Consider the following 20,626-nt stretch of genomic DNA (forward strand, 5'->3'; position numbering starts at 1 on the left):
TACCAGAACCAAAAACTAAAAAAAAAGTAAAAAAAAAGTAAAACATTAATCTTTTGGGAATTCTCATTATTTCTATTTCCAAGGTTGGAGAAAGATGAGATGGATTATGAGCAGTTACAGGCTTTTCTACTGTTCTTAAATCTTAATTATGTTTCCTACTCAGGAACATACTTCATAAGGAGCTTAACTTTAAGCACGTGCTTAAGAGTCATTGAATCCAAGAGAAGCAAGGTAGAGTCAGGTCACTGGCAACCAGAAATGGTCTCTTAGCAGGCCACAGATATCATTAGCTTATCTCCAGGTTCAAAGGGCACCAGAGGACAGCGGTGCCTGCGGGCAACTTACACTGGTTTGATTTGATTGGGACTTTCATTAGTGTTTATAATTTCTCTGCGATTAAAATCTTTGCAATTTAAGCAGATTTTTACTTTGAAACACACGCCGAATCAGTATCACCTGAATATCACCAGGCTTGAACACAGGCTTTTGCCCCATACAGTAAGGGCTGAAGTACAGTTAGGCCAACGTCCGTCACAGCACCAGCCAGATGAAGGTGCCCTTCCTGAAGCTCTTCTTCTCACTGACCCAACTGTGCCAACAGGGAGGGTGGCACTGAACCCCCTGGAACCACATTCTCTTTGTTGGGGGTTTCCAATCAATGACACCAAGTCCCACCTGTCTCCTCATTGTCCTGTTACCATGGATTTTTTTTAGTAGCATACAGAGGCCACTCAGTGCCACATCATGGTATCTACCACCCCAAGAACAAACTATCCTTGAACCCAAGACATTGCAGTTCAAAAGTTTATGTTTTGCGACAGAAACAGAAAAACTTCAAACAATCCACATTTTTCAGAAGTGCAGGATTTCAGGCTGGAAATGATCCCGTCCCTCCTCCTCCTCCTCCCCAGGCTTCTAATCTCACAAGTGAGACATAACATTTTCTCCATGGGCCTTAAACTAGTCCTTTCCAATAAATTTGTGTTGGCTGTCGCTCTGGATCCTCTGAAGGTGTTTGAAGGCAGAAAAGAATCACTTGCTTTCTCTGCTTCTCAGCTGGTGTTGCTGCAGGGTTCTCAGCTGGCATGCCTGATGTTTTGCCACCAGTCTCCATTGGGCCACCACAGAGCCCCTCCTTGCCACCAGCAACCTGGAGGCCACCAGCTCCCTCCAGCAGATGTAGATTTCCAGTTCAGACAGGTTTTTCTTTCCTATAATGCCCTTCTCAGGCAGCACCTCCAGGAGCACCAGCCAGGCAGAGCTTGAAATGACCTCCCAGGTGGTTGGAGACCTGCAGAGCATACCCATCGCTGAGCATCTTCCTATCTCCCCAGGCCTGATGGAGCCACAATGCCCTCCACCCAGAGCAGGGCCACCACGAGCCCACAGGCCCCTTTTCACAGGGAAGGTTCCCTCATCTCTCAGTGACTTCCTATGATGATCCTGAAAGTCACTTTACCATCGACTGGACGTTCATCCCTGGACGTGTTCAAAAGATGGGTTGACATGGTCCTCAAGAATATGGCTTAGTGATTTTTTTTTTTTTATTTCTTATTTCTTATTTATTTTTTTGTCAGAGTTAGGTTGATGGTTGGACTAGATGATCTTTAAGATCCCTTCCAACCTAGACGATTCTGTGATTCTGTGATCGATGTTGCCTGGCAGGGACCGTCTGGCTGTTGGGAACAGGCTTGAGGGACTAATCGATGTTGCCTGGCAGGGACCGGCTGGCTGTTGGGAACAGGCTTGAGGGACTAATGATATGGCCTCAAGCCTGCATAAAAATGAGAGTACGCTGCAGCAGTGCTAACAAACAGTGAGTAACATTTGCCCTCAAGAAGGTAGCTTGGAGAGTGCCTCTATGAGCACCGTGCCCCACAGGCACCCCGCAAGCCTGTCGTGTTATTCCCCGTTGAATATCATGAGCAACAAACACCATTCTGGAGGAATGTTTTGCTGCACATAAAAGCTCATGCAGACCATAATTTTGAGGGGGGGGGGAAATAATAATTTTTGGTACTTTCAGAAAAGCTGAAAGCTATTTTATCTCCTCTTTACACACTTTCTTGACTTATTCAACTTTTATTTGCCCGTGTTTTCTGTCGAGACAGTGCCACGTGAAGTGCTCCTGGTTTGCTGAAGCTGACGATGCGGATGCAGAGGGCTCGTGTGCCCTTGCATTTCCTTGAGCTCCCAGCCGTGTGCTGGAGATCTGTGCAATTAAAACCCTGCTTCCCCATACGAATGCTTATTTGGAGTCTCTGCTGTGAGAAGGGCAGCAACTGCTCCTCGTCAGGGTGTCTTAAGGGTGCAAATTATCCCAGAACACATAGTATAGGTAGTCTAGCCCAAGATGTGTAGATGAGACAATATCTAGCCATTGCCTTTTCCCAAGATTACTTCCACTTTGTGCCTTTACCAGCAGAGGGGAGGGCTCGTGCAGTCCCCACCCTCCCACCTGGCAGCACCCAAAATTGCCCCACGTGAGAGAGAGAATTGGCAGGAGAATTGTGTAACTCTCCAAAGAGGTGACCTTCCTCAGGTTCGTCTTATCTCCCTCCATCTGTTTGTTTGGTCCTCTTGTGCTCCTGGCTCCCTCGGAATTGCCCTGGAGAACTGTGAGTTACTACCTGAGATAAATAAGATAAGGCCAACGGTCTTGCCAGCCCGGTCGGAAAGGACCTGGAATCCACCTTTACTCCATTTGTATGTGAGCCAAAACTCATGTGCAGTTAGGAATACTACGAGTATTTTGCATTTTTTACAAATAAGGCACCTCATACTGTTAACAGCTATTACCAAGTATGATTGCACTGTAGTTCTATAAAAGAAAATGTAATATAATACTCACACTTTCCAAGTGCACAATAGTAATTGTGAATAATTATACAAAACCTCAGGTTTTTTTTATGGCTATTTCTAACACTGAGTTTGTGTAGACTGTATAAACACCATCTGTAGAAAATGGAAGGCACAACTTCTGTTTGAGCAGAGATTCATAAAAACTGTATCATCACCTATTCGGTGAGCATCCAGCTAAACAGCTCTTGCCTGTAGCTGCCTCTAAACTACAGTCGTTCAGCAACTTACCCTTTTTGGATTCGCACTCCTGCTCCTTTGCATCCAGGCTTACATACCTCCAGGGCTTTCTGTTCATCATAAGGACATTTCCACACATGCCCTGGACCCCTGACTCCCCCTCCATCCCATCCTCCCTGTGTTCCCCGTGGATGCCTGGACCACCACATCCCGCCCCAGCCCCTCCGTCCACTGACACAGAGCAGTGGTTTCCAAATTCTTGCCTTGAAAGGCTTTTGAGGTATTTGGGCAGAAGGCTGTAGTTGTGAATACTGAAGCAGGGGCTTTCCCCTCTGCGGAGGCCCCTTCTTAAGCATAAAGTACAAACAATGAAAACGCAAAGCAATAAAAAAGAGAGATCTGGGCTTTGAATGCGTCTTAGGGTCAAGCACTAAACCCTCTTTTGACAGCTACACAACCCACACTTGTTCTCCTCAAGAGAATTTGACCTCAAGTAAGGAACTGAACAAAGTGTGTATTTTGTCTACAGTGGACAAATGCCTTGTTCCAAAGCAACAAACAAACTTCAGATAAAATATACAGATAATGATAGGAAAAAAAAAAACCACTCCCAGAAATGAAACACCCCTATAATTTATGCAAATTTTTAAAAAAGTACAAAGTATTTGTGATTTCATTGACTTTGTGTTGTACGGCAGAAGGTTAATGAAACTATAGTGTTACATTTCTCCTCTGTTATTGATTAACCAAAGTCAAATAACATTATCATTTTGCTTAATGCATTTAAATCATGACTATTTTCCCAGATGCTCTGCAGAGCCACTTTGCAGATTTCCGTGGAAGTTGTTTACACGCTTGAAGCATTGAGCCTGGATAGAAACACTTTGCTGCGATAGCAACACATACCCAACAGTTTTCATCTTCTCAATTCAGGAGGAAAATTGCTGTTCCTCCCTTTCCTTCGAATTCTCTCTCTCTCTTGCTGCAGGAATTATTCCTGCATCATTTGAAAACATTACAAGCATGTTCATAATGGCTGCATTTTTCATAGAATCATAGAATCATAGAATTGTCTAGGTTGGAAGAGACCCTTGGGATCATCGAGTCCAACCATCTCCCCTACTCTACAAAGTCCTCCCCTACACCATGTCCCTCAGCACTGCATCTAAACAGCCCTTAAACACAGCCAGGGATGGTGACTCCACCCCCTCCCTGGGCAGCCTGTTCCAATGCCCGACCACTCTTTTGGTGAAAAATTCTTTCCTAATGTTCAGTCTAAACCCACCCTGTTGGAGCTTGAAGCCGTTCCCTCTCCTTCTGTCACTAATTACCTGTGATTTTTGTGCCCATCTTCAGCTGAGCCCTGACCCAAAGCCCCCTGAAATCACTGGGATTATTTCTACTGGCTTCACCACCTCTTCTTTAGCCCTGAGTAGGCTGCAAAGTTGGTTTTAATTTTTGATAGGTGCTCGGTGGAGTTGGTTGTGCAGAGAACTTGCTCTACTGGCATAGAAACGATGTCCTGTCCCACTAAAGCGACTGCAGTCACACAACCCACTGGGACAAGGCCAGGGAGATGCAGTGGTCCACGCCTGGTGCCATTCCTTCCTTTAAAATGATCCCTTACATCTTGCATTGACTTCTAACACCAAGGGGATGTGAAACGAGATGAGAGTGGAGCCCGCGCTGATGGACTCCCACCCACGGCCCACCGTGCCCATCACCTGGGCACCAGGCCTGGCACAGACTCCCAACAGAGATCTGCCTGTTGTGCAGCCGAACGGGCAGGGATGCAGAATCATCTATCAATTAATTTTTGCTCATCAGTAGCTTTGAAAACGGAAAGAAATAATCAGAACAAACTCAGCCTTGGGTTTAAAGCCAAGTCCAGCTCCAGCAGACTTCAACAGAAGTGAATGTGAGAATATTACATTTCTATTACTATTTTTGTTCAAAGATGTTTAATTTGTCCAAGTCTGGTAGCAAGCTCGGGCCGTTTTCTGAAGTGAAGGATAAGGATTTCATTTGCATTGGGATTAAAAAAAAAAAAAAGAAGAAGAAAAAAAGGCTGCTCATTCTTTAAAGAAACAGAAGTATCTCTAAATTGACACGTGGAATTACGTGTATTCCACCAGGAGCTCAAGATCTGCTGTGATAGACTACTTGCTGTAAGTGGCCAAAACACTTATAGATTTATCTGCCACAATATTATAAGGCAGGAAGCCTGTTTATACAAGGATGACAATTATCAGTAGCTTCATTTGCATTCTGGCAGTGGCCGGTACGCTGAGCAGTAACCAGCTCCTTTGGCAGCCCATGCTGCAAAGCACCCAGAGTATTACCCGACCAGCCCCAAATGCATGCCTCATTTTTACACATATTATGGACATTTTCTACTTAACAATTAAGTGCACACATCTGGACATGTCTTTATTTAAACCACTATATATTACATATTTGGACTATTAATTCATCTCCTTGTGATCCTCAGGAATAGGAGGACCAAGAAGAGGGTCTGGAAGAGGAGAAGCTCTGCAGGAGGAAAGAAATTAAGCAGTGGTACAGCTACTTATTAATTTTTTTAATATCCATGCTGTATGGTCAATTCTTATGGTTCATGGAACACCAAAACCCATCCCAAAATCAAGCACCTATAACCACCAGTGAGAAAAGTATAAAACACGGGCTTTATTATTTATGCATACTTGATGCTAATACAACGTGTAATGTTTGTTAGCAGTACACCATGGGATATAGCATTAAAAATAAACCAGCCCCCAGTAACTATACCCTTCAGGCTTTTATAAACATTGCCTGTAGGTGTAATGGTGCTGTGTTTGCCTGCATTTACTTCTCTGTTGTGTCAATACAAATATTTGGTCAAGGCACCTGCTCAGTCAAGAGCCCTGACTCCTGAACCAGGTAGAGATTTTCAGGCCCGTGCACGGCAGAAACCCACCTGAGGATACAAGTCACCAGTCAATGGTTAATTCCTTACACGTTCATGATGGTGCACAGTCACTGAGCCAACGTAAAGCTTGGGTACCTGCACTTGAAAATCAGACCCGTGACTTGTTTAGAATAGCATTTAATAAAAGAAAATGGAGGAAATGTTAAGTTAGGTGATGTTACTCTCAGGTTCTGATTATTCTTATCATCGCTACTTGGAATTGTTTGGGAAACAAATACAACGTTTTGCAATTAGACCCCTGATGTAGGAAAGCACTCCAGCAACTGTATAACGAAACATACGAGGAGTCACTTTAATGAAATTACTACTTATATACATGAATTATCCACTCATTTTAAGTGATTTGCTGGATCAAAGCCTTTCTGCTTCAATTAGAGCAGCAGAGTTAAAGTACTGTAACAACTCCAGTTTGGAGAAAATAACAGAGCAAAGGTGGCTGTATCAGTACAGATATTCCCAGAGGGGAAAGAGAACACACGATACCTGTAGGAAGTGCCTGTACAACTACACCCCATCAAGTATAATTATCTGTTCAACTTTTTTTTTTTTTTAAAATACATTTAATTTCAAACCTCTTAAGAAAACTGCACTACTTTGGTTTGTGCAGGGGCTGAAGATGTTACTGCTCCAAGAACTTGGACAAAACCCACTATTTAAAATACCACTTCTGTTATTTTTTAACTGAGGTAAACAGAGTACATTGTAAATCTCCAGCGTAGCCTACTGAAGTGTCAGAACAGCTCATTCAAAGCAATACATTCTCTTCCGAAAGATTTTAGTATTATAATCTAAAATTCTCTCCCTCAGATGCACCTGAGAAGCATTAGCTTCTGGGTGACTTTAAGAACCAAATCCTTTAATACAAACCTAGCTTTTCCCACAGGCACTTGAAAATATTTAGCATTTTTTCAGCTGAATGCAATTTTCATAATAAAGTAGCTCACTCAGATACCTGACACCCCAGACAAAGACACTGAGTAAGCAGCTCCTGCCAACTTAGGGAGAGCACGATCACAACCCCCGGTTACGTACCTAAGTAGGCTTTTAAACATCAACTGATGCAAGAATTCAAGCAATTTATGTGTTATACATTAACATTATATATTTTATTTCATAACATCCAGACACAACTCCTGTATACCCCACGTCTTTCAGTCACCCTTAACAGAGGATACAACACATCTTAAATGTCTCTAACATTTAAGTCCTACCTCTATGGATGTTTTTAGGATACCAAAGCAGCTCTTTCCTGCTTTACACCCAATTTGGGTGCCTACTTGTAATTTCTGTGTTTTAGGAGCTGGAAATCAGAAATTTGCTCAATATAATATCCCTTCTGCTCCGAAGCAGATTCCTGCAGACAAACACACGCCCCTTTGCGAGCGGCACCGGCTCGTCACTACGGCTGCTGCTCCCTGCTCCCTCTCAACTGCTCCTTCCAGCTTCCCTGGCAAACCACTCAGAAAAGCATGGGAAGGAGGGATGTTCCTTTCTCTGCCCAAAAATACTCAGTCTATCAAACCCAAAATGTTCGTATTTAACCGCGTCTCTGGCCCTTCCAAGGGTATCATTTTAAAACTATGGTATATTTTGTTAAATCGAGCCCTGCGACGATCCTGTTTTGCTTCCATCCACTTAGCCTATTAATGCAGGCTAATACTGCGTGTTCTTGTGGCAGCAAACCCTAAAGTGTACCAGGAGACTACAGTGATAGATTACATGTACATGCTGTGTCATATCCAATTAACTCAAATTGACTGTGTACTGCATTATGCTGTTAGTGCATGGAAGATCAATAAATATGGAGAAAATCCAAGGAGGCTCTCTCCATTCCCATCCAATTCTAGTAGGTCTGAGACAGATCATGCTCCGATGATGTGTGTGCTGCTGCTGAAGAGGGCAGGTGGTGCATAGACACCATTCAAACTTGGCCTATTCAATCTAAACTCCTCTAACTCGCCATTCATGCATAGCAAAACACCATCTGGTCCTATTTTGCCTCCAGCAATCACAGCTGACCAAAAACGATAATAACAGCTGTTGCAAAACAAAAGCCAAACAAAGGGGGGAGGGAAAGGTTAGAATGAAGTCCAGTGCTGCAAAACACTCCATGAAGTGAGAAATGGAAAAGGAGCCATTCAAAGAGCCAATCCCCATTGAAAAAGAGTCAGTGCAAGACTTCTGGTTAAACTTGAGATATTTAATCCATCTGTCCTGCCGGCCACAATGGTCAGGTGATAATATAAAATTGAGATTATGTTGCATAGAGGTATTTAAAGCCTTTGTTCTCCAAGTTAGAAACTAATGACCCTGTGTCAGCTAAAAATTAAACCTCCTTATGTTCTTTCATCATGTGTCAACCTGGGTTAATGTGAAAGTAGAATGTGGTTAACCGGGGTGATAAAGCATCGGAAACCTTGGGAAAAGAAGGGAGCAGTTAAGTGCTTGTAAATGATATGAAGGAAAACATTCTTTAAACCGTGCACGGCGCTGAAATCATACGGATACCGCATTTTTCCTGTAGAAACTGCGTATTAAGCGATTTAAATTAACAGTTTTATTTATGACCTATGATAGCAAAGTTACTCACTTCGACTCGGGGAATACGAACACCAACTTGCACAGTTTGAAACACAAGATGTTCTGCAATATGCTATTGTGGGTAATGTAAAATATAATTTTGTAGCAAGCGGAGGGATGCTCCAGTTTTTCAAGACTCAAATTTTGATATTTAAAATGTACAGTCCTGCTCGATGATTAATTTTGTTTAGCTGCAGTAATTAAAACTATTTTTCCTGGAATTGACCATCAGTAGTTCAGCAGCTCTTAATCAAATGTGATAAAACCCAGGATTTATGAAATCATTTAATGAGTGTAATAACACCTGCTTCTCGCTGCAAATAGTTGAAAACAGACTTCAGTTGTAATTAACTCTTATCACTAGTGACATTTTTCCAACGATACTTCATAGGTCTTCAAAATGACAATTATGGAACTAATACACAATTACTGTCACATGCAGTTTAGCAATTATTTCTGAAGACATTTGTCTAAAGGTTTCAAAACGGCGATAAAATGGTTCCCTTTGTTATGCAACATTGGTTAGAGGCAGCGCACACAGAAATCCCTCCCCAGCAGCCTCCGAAGGCAGGCGGGCTTCCCCCCCTGGAACAAACACCCGCCCCCCCAGCCACGATTAGATATCACACTAAGGCTATTAGGAGCAGGGGTAGCTGTCAACTAACACCCATTATGAAAAGCTTCAATTTATACACGATTTTTTTTTTTTTTTTCCCTTCTCCGAGAAATCTATAAATTTATAATTAGAATCTCTTGCTGTTCAATATTTGTACATAATAAACAGAGTACCTGAGGATGATGAAATATTGAAAGCTGAATTCATTATTAATAAACTCACATGGTATAGCACCTCTTCCCTCAAGTCTGGCTCCAACTTTTGGGGGATCTATATTCCATTATTTTTTGGATGTGGCCTGTGCCTGGTAGCCATGGACACCGCCTCCAACAGGATTAGGATTCTGCTCAGGTTTGACACTTGCTGTTTTTAATTTTCATTTTATCATAAGCAGTTTAAGATTGTTGCCAGTGGTAATTTGCAATTTTTATCAAGACCTCTTCATTATAGCTTCTGACAGGACAGATGCTGTAATTAATCATGCAAGACAACTGGGGATAGTGGTCAGACTGCACTCGCAGCGCAGAGATTGCAGGCAAAGAAGGGAGAGAATCACAGAATCACAGAATCTTCTAGGTTGGAAGGGACCTTAAAGATCATCTTGTCCAACCATCAACCTAACTGACAAAAATAGACACCCACACAACAAACAAGGAGCATCATCACTAAACCAGACCTCCCAGCACTACATCAACCCGGCTTTTGAACACCTCCAGGGATGGAAAATAAAGAAGAAAATAAAGGACTTCTCCTCTCTGCCAGGAGTAAAAATGGATGAAGAGCACTAATAACCTGAGAAAATACTGGATGCGAATGCTTCCAAACCCTGTGTATGAAATACCTGCCCTCTCCACCCCCCTCTATAGTGTCCTACTTTTATGACAAACTAAAAGTCGGATGACTCAGGACCAGCCTGAGCCAGAGCTGGGGCTGACAGAGGGGAAGCAATCACTGCCTTTACAGCTGAAACTCAAAGGTACAAAGAAAACCCACAATTTGTGCTTATTTGCATCTCTGCTGCTGGGAGAGGGGTGGGCTCTGCTGTTCCTGGGGGTGAATCAGACGGGACCGGTGACGCTGCGTCGCTGCCACCTGCGTCCTCCCTCTGAGGGAGGATGGAGACACCTCAGAGAAGTTGGACCCAGCTCCTCACCAACACGGCTTTGGGGACACGAGGGCCCATCCCACACTGGCTGCCCATCCTTCACCCGGAACCTCTGACAAAATGAAAATCCAAAAAGTGAAACAAATTTGCCGAGGAAGCGTCTTCACAAGGCAACGTTCCTGGTTTTTCCTATCAAAGACTTATGGCCCATCGGTTTTACTGAAATGTGTTTATTCTATAGCAAGATAAAAGCATTTATTTTAGATAAGCAAAATACAAACAACTTAATTGCTGCTATCGTAACTCATAAAAAAGTATAAAACAGCATAAAAACACAATAAGCAATGTAGCAATTAATAATTCATGTTACCAGTGTTTACATTAAAGCCTCATTTATGAAAACTTTACAACACATGATATGAAAACTTACAACTTTTAAAGAAAATATTTACATTGATTATTCGGTTGTGGAGTTTCATTTAAATATTCTACTGGTTTTACAGCGTATTAAAAACTCTTGCATTTTTCATCTTAGCTTTCTGTAATAACAGTTTTATTTAAGTGCATTTCCCTTTTAAAAATACAGTGTATTAAATCTGAAACTCATCACTTCGACACAGAATATAATATTCACATTTGTTCTGTAATTGGAATTAACGTAAGAGGGTAAATGTCAATATATATTTTCTTACAAACTATGGTAGGTTTATTTGGAGAAATGAAGCGAAAGGTTGGGTCAAACGTTTCAGTTCAGTTACTTGCATTTGTTTTTCTGAAGACATTTAGGAGAGAAAAAAAAATTAAGAGCTTTGGCAAAAATCTGTGATTTACTCTATTTTTTTTCATGACAAAAAATGCCATCAACTAACTCATGTCATACAAGTATGATTGTATGAAATCCAATCATCATTTTACAGGTAGTTACAACTGTGCTTTAAGGGCTTCATGAGTTCATACTGCCTTGAAGTGCATTATTCACTTTTAGAGAAAGTAAGGGTTATATCATATAACTCTGAAAGGCCATTTTGCAGTCATAAGGTCCAGGTATTTATTAGGCCATTTGATTCACATATCGTAGGTAAAGCTTAAATAAATTAAAAAGGCATCACATGAAAAAAAGAGCACAGCTTTTTTTTTTTTTTTTGCTTTTTTTTTTCCTTTTTTAAAACAAAATGATTTATAGTCAGCTAAAAGATGATACACAGCTACATTGTAGTTCTTTATTGCCTATCTAATAGACACTTTAGAGGATCGTTTGATCTGTTATGCATCCCTGCATAACTACCATCAACAATTTACAGTTTTCAGCCAAACATGGTGTACCCCTCCGCCCCCTCCCCACCGACACACAGCCTCGTTGCCAGATCCTTTCTCTTCAGAAAATACTGACCTGCGACAAGACTTGAGTCTGTGTCTGAGATTGTATTTGTGACTGGTGCTGCTGGGGGGCCGGCGGGGGGCTCCCGATGGCGGGGATGGGAGAGGTGATCTGGGAGGCTACGGGGGAGTGCTGCTGGGGAGAAGGCTGGGACTGGTGCTGCAAGTGCTGCTGCATCTGCTGCTGCTGCATCTGCTGCAGCTGCATGTGCTGGAGCTGCTGCTGCATCTGCTGCTGATTCATCTGCTGCTGGAGGTGCTGCTGCTGCTGCTGCTGCAAGTGCTGTTGCATGTGGTGCTGGAAATGCTGCTGCTGCATTTGCTGCTGTATCTGCTGATGCATTTGATGCTGGTGGAGCTGCTGCTGCTGCATCTGCTGCATCTGCTGCTGCTGGAGCTGCTGTATCTGGTGCTGCTGGCTCTGCATGGAGGGACTGACTTGAGAAGAGGACGGCGTTGCCACCATGTTCGTCCCCATGGAGCTTATCAAGGGGGCGGCAATGTTTGTTGGCATGTTTGGTGCAATGGTCACAGAAGCTACAATCTGGTTCATGGGCAGTCTCATGGTTAAAGGTTTTGGAGCGATGGCTCTGGGGAGGGACTGTTGGAGAGTTTGAGGAGACGCCGATACCGTCGCGTGTTGAGAAAGAGAAGTATTCAGAATAAGGGAGGAAGACAAATTTGTGGATGCCAGTGTCTGCTGAACAGAACGAATTGTCTGGGCCTCGGCAGATTCTGCAGCAGCCTGTGTTTGGAAAAGAAATTCGTCGGATTTTTAAGAGAAAAAACACAGTTGCTGTCTACACGGAAATAAAAGTCACAGCTACCCAGGGAAACTTCTTCATCTTTTGATTCCTATCAGAAAAGATCAGTCAGCACCCAAAAAAGATCACTGATCCACCACATCACCACTTCATCTGTCTCTGCATACAGTATCATAGAATCATAGAATCATTTAGATTGGAAAAGACCCTTGGGATCATCGAGTCCACCCATCTCCCCTACTCTACAAAGTCCTCCCCTACACCATATCCCTAACACCACATCTAAACGACTCCTAAACTCATCCAAGGATGGTGACTCCACCACCTCCCTGGGCAGCCTATTCCAGTGTCTGACCACTCTTGCTGTGAAGAATTTCTTCCTGATGTCTAGTCTAAACCTACCCTGTTGCAGCTTGAAGCCGTTCCCTCTTGTTCTATCGCTAATTGCTTGTGAGAAGAGACCAGCACCAACCTCTCTACAATGTCCTTTCAAGTAGTTGTAGAGAGTGATGAGGTCACCCCTCAGTCTCCTCTTCCTCAAACTAAACAGTCCCAGCTCCCTCAATTGTTCTTCGTACGATTTATTCTCCAGGCCCTTCACTAGTTTCGTTGCCCTCCTCTGCACTCGCTCCAGCACCTCGAGATCTCTCTTGTGTTGAGGTGCCCAAAACTGGACGCAATACTCGAGGTGTGGCCTCACCAGTGCCGAGTACAGGGGCACAGTCACCTCCCTACTTCTGCTGGTCACACTATTTCTAATCCAAGCCAGGATGCCGTTGGCTTTCTTGCCCCCCTGGGCACACGGCCGGCTCATATTCAGCCGCTTGTCAATGAGAACCCCCAAGTCCTTTTCCGCCAGGCAGCCCCAGCCACACTTCCCCCAGCCTGTACTGATGGATGGGGTTGTTGTGGCCCAAATGCAGGACCTGGCACTTGGCCTTGTTGAAGCTCATACCATTAATGTTGGTCCATTGATCCAACCTATCTAAGTGTCTCTGTAGAGCCTCCCTGTCCTCATGCAGATCAACACTCCTGCTTAACTGGGTGTCATCTGCGAACTTACTGATGATACACTCTGTGTCCTTATCAAGATCATCAATGAAGATGTTAAACAGAAATGGTCCCAACACTGAGCCCTGGGGAACACCACCTGTGAGTACCTCCAGTCCTTACTTGGACAAATAACTTGTGCCTTTGTTCAACACCAGAAAGTCACAGATGTCACATATGTTTTGTGGCTGAAAAAGCTAAAAAGCACCCAACACTTTCTATATTTATGTTTTCAAAAATCCCTAAATCTAAGCAGGAGCATACCTCCCCGCACTCCAGTTATCATGACACGAGAGTAGCATACAAACAATGAAACTTCTCAAATAACTTTTTGAATTTGCTTGTTGCAGTTCTTTGCATCTTAAGGCATCAAGTCCCAGACAAAATTCTACGGGACCATTGTGAAGGCACCCCAGTGGATACACTGGAAGGGGCAGAGCTGCATCAGAGGGTGCCCTGCTTAGGGAACCCTGCCTGCTTCCAGTGTCCTGCAGGCTTCTGCTGAGCCAAACCTGCAGGAAAATTACAGTCCAAAGAGGCTTACTGCAATAATTGAGGCTTTCTGGTGCCTTTGAAGGCATAGTTCTATTAGGTAAATTTATAAATATTGTGTATGCTTAAATTAGATATCTCTAAGCACCAAAGGTAGGATTCATCTTTCATAGTTGTATGCATCTGCTCATACATGACACACAGAACAGTTGCCAAGAATCTCTATATAAAGACAATGGAAACAAGAAGTCTCTTCCAGCACAATTAAGTGACAAGTTTTAGACTCTACCTCAGAATGTGTCAAATTGTGCTGTACAAGCGTCATTCCACCCCTACTCTCAGCAACCACCTCAGATGAAAAAGCTACAGCAAGGATGTCTTGAGTTAGAGGAGATGAGATAAATACTGGACCTGGAGTGCAATTTTTCACAGGTTTGCCACAAGTTACTCAGTAGCCCAGGTCCCATGGATTTTGGAAGAAAATATGATTTCTGATGTTTTTTAAAAAGGAACTTAAGACTAATAAAATAAATTCCCTCAAAGGTATTTAAAATTCCAGCTGCAATGAACTTAGCATTGTGATACCAAAGGCTTTGAGAATATTATCTAAGTCCTAGAGACAACAGAACAATGCAGCTTCTCAACACAAGAAGAAATCTTCCAGCTTTCAAGAACGCGTGTGTGTGTAATTTCTGCTCTTCTATTTTTAATCACTGATTAAAGTACACAGCAACTTTCTGCGTGATTTACTAATGCTCTGCAGATGTACATTCAAATAAATATTCTTAGGAGTCAGATATCATCACTTTCTGCTGTTTCTTTCTTGTCATAGAAGATATTTTCATAATTGATCTTTATGAAATATTATCAGAGAAAAACATCACCTTGATTAATTTTTACCCATATTTTAGATGGCTATAAGCACATTTGCTTTTATGGTATTGAGATGCAACAGATCTACAACCAGTGTAGCGCTGCCAGTTAAAAGGTAAATTCTCAAGTAAGACAGTAGAGCTTTGTCTTCTTCATGAGTTTTATTTTAACTCGGGATCTGCTAAAATACTCCCTGTGGCTCACTGCCAGCTAGTCCATTTGTAAGCACTCTCCAAATTCAGAGCCACCAGCCATTTTTTTACCCCTCACCTGCAAGAAATACCTTAAGCTTTGTCACACACAATAACTGCTCTCCAGCTTCACGCAAAGCAAGTCTGTCTTTCGAGAAGTAGCACTTGAGGAAAAACAAAACGCTGCAAATAGCTTGCAAACATCAGTGTCAAAAGTCAAAATAGCTTATTTTTCATGACTGAAAAATTTTACTTTTGCAGTGAAGTGCATTATTTTGCCGCCGTAGATAAAGGAAGATGCACATTTACAAGTTATCGTTCGATATTCATTACTCTGCCACGAGAGATGAATATTTTTGGCAGAGACTAAGCAGGGTTGAAGCAGCAGCACACCTCCTTGCAGAGCTGTGCTACAGAAAACCCTAGGATTCTCCTTCTATTTTGCCTAACACCCTGCGCCCCCAAATTAAAACCCCGTTGCCAAAAGCTAATTTGCATTCCATGGAAGGCATTATTAGACTCACCTTCGAAACAAGGCTTGCTCTATAGGCAGCAAGTGCCTTCAGGTATTCTTTTTTGGCAGCTTCAGTTTTTCTTTTATATACCTATTAAGAAGAGACCACAATGTCATCAACTTCAATTATTATGATGTTTTTGCCAGAAAGCTCTAAAAATCACGTGCAAAGAAACAAAAAACACAGACAAAAAAAACCAAACCCAAACCACTCTACTGTTACGTGTGCTTTTTCTTCCCTGAGAGACCTAAATATTCTTGCAGGTGGTTACAGAGTTTCAGGTCTACTTGCTGGACTTGCACGACAATTTATGTTGATTTATTGTGAATAAAAAAGGCTGTCAGAGCAGCCAGCTGTTTGACAAGACTCCCTATGTACAATTTACCTCCACAGGAAATTATACTATAATGACTCTAAGCAACAAGGGCGTTAGAACACTGAGTATTTCAGATGCTAAAAAGTGTCTGAAGTAGTATAAAATAGCAAAAAATTCCTAGGAGATTTTTTAAAAAACCAAATCTTTGAAGCATATATAAAAAAAATCCTTATGCCTTTAGAAAAGATGGTTCATAGAGCTTGGACAATGCACTTATGAGAGAATCCCACCGAGTTAAACAAGAACGGTTTGGCAAAAATGAATTAATCGGTATTTTTAATCAACAGTAAATTTAAAGTCCACCTTTAAATCGTGTTCACCACCATCTGGTAGATCAGACTAAACGTTTCCAAATTTTGACAAACAAGAATCATTCACATCTTGCCAGAAGGTGCCCTATATGGGAATCTACTCCTCCTTGTTACTGGGAGCTGCACGGAGAATCAACTGGCAAACAGCCTCAAAGGATTACTTTTTTTTCCTCCAATCTGTGTGTAGGAGTTACATGTGTATAGAAAGAATAACAACCCTCAAGGAAGAACAAAACTCATCATTCTGTACCAAGTTTGAGCTGGAGATAACATTTCATACACGACAGTGTAATGAGGCACAGAGGGTTGGCTTCAAAGGTTGGAAATCAACACGCTTTGTAACAAATTCATAAGGCAGATCAAAGGAAAACGGTAAATGTGCTGTACCTTCCCCTTTTTTCCTCTAACTTCTGATTAATAGGAAACAAGAGCTTTGAAATAGGAATCATCAAAAGCTGGTCTTAACAGGACTCTAGGACAGTATCACCTGAGCTTTTTTACAAACTGCCCTTTAAAATTTAAAGACAAATACAGCCATTTCATACTACCTACTGGCTCTTACAGGAAAATGATTTTTAGATGCCAGGTATTCAGCAAGTTCAAAAATCAACGTAGCTCTACAGAGCAAGAGGTCTACATCAGCAAGTAGCGTGGCCCACTCAGAGTAGAGGCAGGAGGATTTTTTTACAAGGGTTATTATTTTACTTCCTGTGAGACAACCCTGCATCAATTTTTTACCTGTTTTTGTTCTTCTCCTAGACTGTCCCACATAGATGCCACTATTTTTGAAACCTCTCCAAATGTCGCATTTGGGTTCTGCCCTTTAATTGCGGCTTGTGTATCCCTGAAGAAAAGGGCATATGCTGACACTGGCTTCTGTGGCTCATTGGGATCTTTCTTTTTCTTCTTCTTTGGAGTTTTGGGCTTCTTGCCAGAATCTGGGGCAGCTCTTTTTTCTCCAGTAGCCTAAGAAGCAGCAATAACAAGAACAGTTAACACACGCATGAAATAAATCAGATTAATTCCGAAAAATTATTGTCTGGCTTAATAATACATGGATAAAGCTACTATGTAGGCAATGTTTTGGAGAGTCCTGTTGTGCAAGGACACAAATAGTGTCCTACCACATAGTACTTAGGTTAATCTCATCAGATTGACTGGAACTAAACGCGTGAATAGTTACTACTCATTGTAAATGTAAGTCCTATGAGCCTGACCTAAAAAAGTATACCCCAATGCAAATTTGTATTAAAAAATATTAAGATTTAATCTATAGTATATTTTGAATAGTCAATCACAGAATCACAGAATGCTATGGGGTTGGAAGGGATCTCTGGAGATCATCTAGTCCAACCCCTGCCAAAGCAGGTCCACCCAGAGCAGGTTGCACAGGAACGTGTCCAGGTGGGTTCTGAATGTCTCCAGAGAAGGAGACTCCACCACCTCCCTGGGCAGCCTCTTCCAGGGCTCTGCCACCCTCAAAGTGAAGAAGTTCCTCCTCATGTTTAGATGGAACTTCTTAGATTCAAGTTACTGTGCCCAGCGCCCACCTCCCTGCCCGCTCCTCCTGCAGCCGGGTGATGGGGAACCCCCGGAGCAGAGCATCCAGGACCACAGGTAGCTCTGGTCCCCGAGTGCTCCTCCTCTCCCCTGCCCTCTCTGGTTGAGCCTTACACAGACAATTGCAGCAAGAGGATCAAGTGGCCCGAAATATACCCCTCAGTAGTAATTTTACTTAGATATTTTGAGGATCCTGTACAATGATCCTTCCATACGCACAATCTCCATTAACTTCATGACAAAACCTTCCATTTTACACAGGTAATTGGAGCAAGAGGATCAAGTGGCCCCAAATATACCACTCAGTAGTAATTTTACGTAGATATTTTGAGGATCCTGTACAATGATCCTTCCATACGCACAATCTCCATTAACTTCATGACAAAACCTTCCGTGAACAGTCTAAATTAGGCCCTTTAAATATACTGCCATAATAATATTTGTGCTTTATTTTTTTGACAAAGTTTTCCTTCTATAACAGCTTTACTTAAAGCAAAACGTGAATTAACTAAACTTCCAGTGAGAAGAAAGCTTATTTTATTTCTAAATGCAATCTACATTTTATATGACTCTAGAGAATACCAAAATGCCAAAACTGTCCAGAGTTGACAAGTAAAGAGATTCACCTGATCACAAAATCTGAAATGAATTCTGAACTTATTAGGCCAAATATATATAGACATATGTATATTCTTACATGCATTATTATGGAGGTATTACGGAAACCTCTGTCTACAAAATCTGAAATGAATTCTGAACGTATTAGGCCAAATATACATATATATAGACATATGTATATTCTTACATGCATTATTATGGAGGTATTATGGAAACCTCTGAAGAAGCTAAACAGCAAATGAATCATATTCCCCTAAAGTGTAACATTTGTGTTTTACATGGCCACGCTGCAGCTGAGAAGATGCTGCCACATTGATGAAAATTCAGTGTAGAGCAGGTAAAGCCTCCCCACTGTGGGGCATGTCCTCACTTACTCTGCTGGACTCATCTGCGTCCTCCTCGTTGATGGAGCTGGATGGGGAAGGAGTGGCCGATTTACTTGCAGGAGGGGAGGGAGAAGTGTGTGGCAAATTAGTGCCTCCTAAATTCAGCCCCAGCTGGGCACTTAGCTGAGACTGGTTAATGGTGGTTAGCTGAGAAGGAGGCATAATTCCTGAATGAGCAGCATCGGTCATATGGACAATGGACCTCATAATCAGAGAGTGATCCTGGCGGTACTGGGACACCTGCGAGTGGCTCTGGTCCTGAAAGAGATCCAAGCAGTGTTTAGTCCTTAGCAGTTGGGGCATGTCCTCACTTACTCTGCTGGACTCATCTGCGTCCTCCTCGTTGATGGAGCTGGATGGGGAAGGAGTGGCCGATTTACTTGCAGGAGGGGAGGGAGAAGTGTGTGGCAAATTAGTGCCTCCTAAATTCAGCCCCAGCTGGGCACTTAGCTGAGACTGGTTAATGGTGGTTAGCTGAGAAGGAGGCATAATTCCTGAATGAGCAGCATCGGTCATATGGACAATGGACCTCATAATCAGAGAGTGATCCTGGCGGTACTGGGACACCTGCGAGTGGCTCTGGTCCTGAAAGAGATCCAAGCAGTGTTTAGTCCTTAGCACTGACCACAGAGCTCTACCAGGTAAAAGTCACTGATTTGCAGTCTTACACAACTGACACTGTCAACTCGCCCTCGGTTTCGTTGCTTTTTAATGAATTAAGTGACCACGGAGCCCTACCAGGTAAAGCCACTGATTTGCAAAGGCTTACACAACTGACACTGTCAACTCCCCCTCGGTTTCGTTGCTTTTTAATGAATTAAAAATGCATCTTTAATAAAGGAAAAGCAGCAACAGCTACCGCGCTCGCCCCGGACTTCGCTTCTCCCCCACGTGCGGGCGGGGTTTTTCGGTGGAAGAAAAATTGCATTTCCCCCTTTTCTAAGCATTTCTTCTCTTGGTGCGGTGTGAAATACCCACACAAACAAGAGGGAAACAGGCTGACTGACGATCAGGGAAAACATTGCAACTGAGAAGACACAAACTGCTGTCAAATGCAGAACGTAAACAAAACCAGGGCGGGGGGATATATATATATAGAGAGAGAAAAGCATCTCCCTTTACTGACATTCAATTATTCTTAGCTGTTAGTAGTAACAGCAGTAGGTATAAAACAATCCTGTCTGAGTGGGATTTGAAAGTTGTTTTAAACAGAGCAGGCTGCCCTGCCAGGTGTGGGGTGCAGAGATTGCAGCTCGCTGGAAAACCCTCCCAGTAACCCCCATCGCTCCTAAAAAATCCTTGTTCACAAGCACCAAACAAACCTACACCTTTTCATCTTTAATCCGACAATCAAAGGCGTGTGGAAGCAGCAAGCTGGGTACCCAGCACCGACTTCATTTTCCTTGTACCTCACGTCTCAGAAACTCAAGTGCTGGCGCGGGTTTGTTTCTGCCGCTTCTTGAGGGCACAAACTGTATCTTCCTCTGCATCTGCACAGCACTTACCACATTTGTAAATGAAAAGAACGGAGACCCTGAAGGTAAAAAGTCAACGGGAATCTGCCTACAACTCGGTTTTGTTATTTTTAACCCCACAGGGATCAATACACAATGAAGGAACATTTAAACAGAAAAGAAGATTTTTTTTAAAAAACACTTAATAAGTGGAGAGAATAAATAGCTCGCAAATTGTTTCAGCAACCTGATTAATCTACGGCCATTGTTTGAACAGACAAGAAACACGAGAAATAAATTAGATTTTGCAAACTCTTTCATTATTAATAACCTACATTGCAATTAGCA

The 20,626-nt window shown here is 42.5% G+C and overlaps 1 protein-coding gene across 3 annotated transcripts in view; it reads right to left on the minus strand.

The window, feature by feature from the left end:
• Positions 1-10,374: 10,374 nt before the first annotated feature.
• TOX3 (TOX high mobility group box family member 3) overlaps positions 10,375-20,626 on the minus strand; it is a 103,004-nt gene continuing 92,752 nt past the window's right edge. For 2 of the 3 annotated variants that reach the window (XM_014942112.1, XM_014942111.1), the window contains exons 4-7: positions 19,140-19,409; positions 16,999-17,226; positions 15,583-15,663; positions 10,377-12,433 (exon numbers count right to left, since the gene is read on the minus strand). In XM_014942112.1, coding sequence (XP_014797598.1) covers positions 11,687-12,433; positions 15,583-15,663; positions 16,999-17,226; positions 19,140-19,409 — 1,326 coding nt within the window. In that variant the 3' untranslated portion in view covers positions 10,377-11,686. Of the gene's footprint in view, positions 12,434-15,582; positions 15,664-16,998; positions 17,227-19,139; positions 19,410-20,626 lie in introns of all 3 variants that reach the window. The other variant, XM_014942110.1, reaches the window with a different exon arrangement.

Source organism: Calidris pugnax, unplaced genomic scaffold (assembly GCF_001431845.1).
Source record: "Calidris pugnax isolate Ruff unplaced genomic scaffold, ASM143184v1 scaffold28, whole genome shotgun sequence".
NCBI classification, from domain to species: Eukaryota; Metazoa; Chordata; class Aves; order Charadriiformes; family Scolopacidae; genus Calidris; species Calidris pugnax.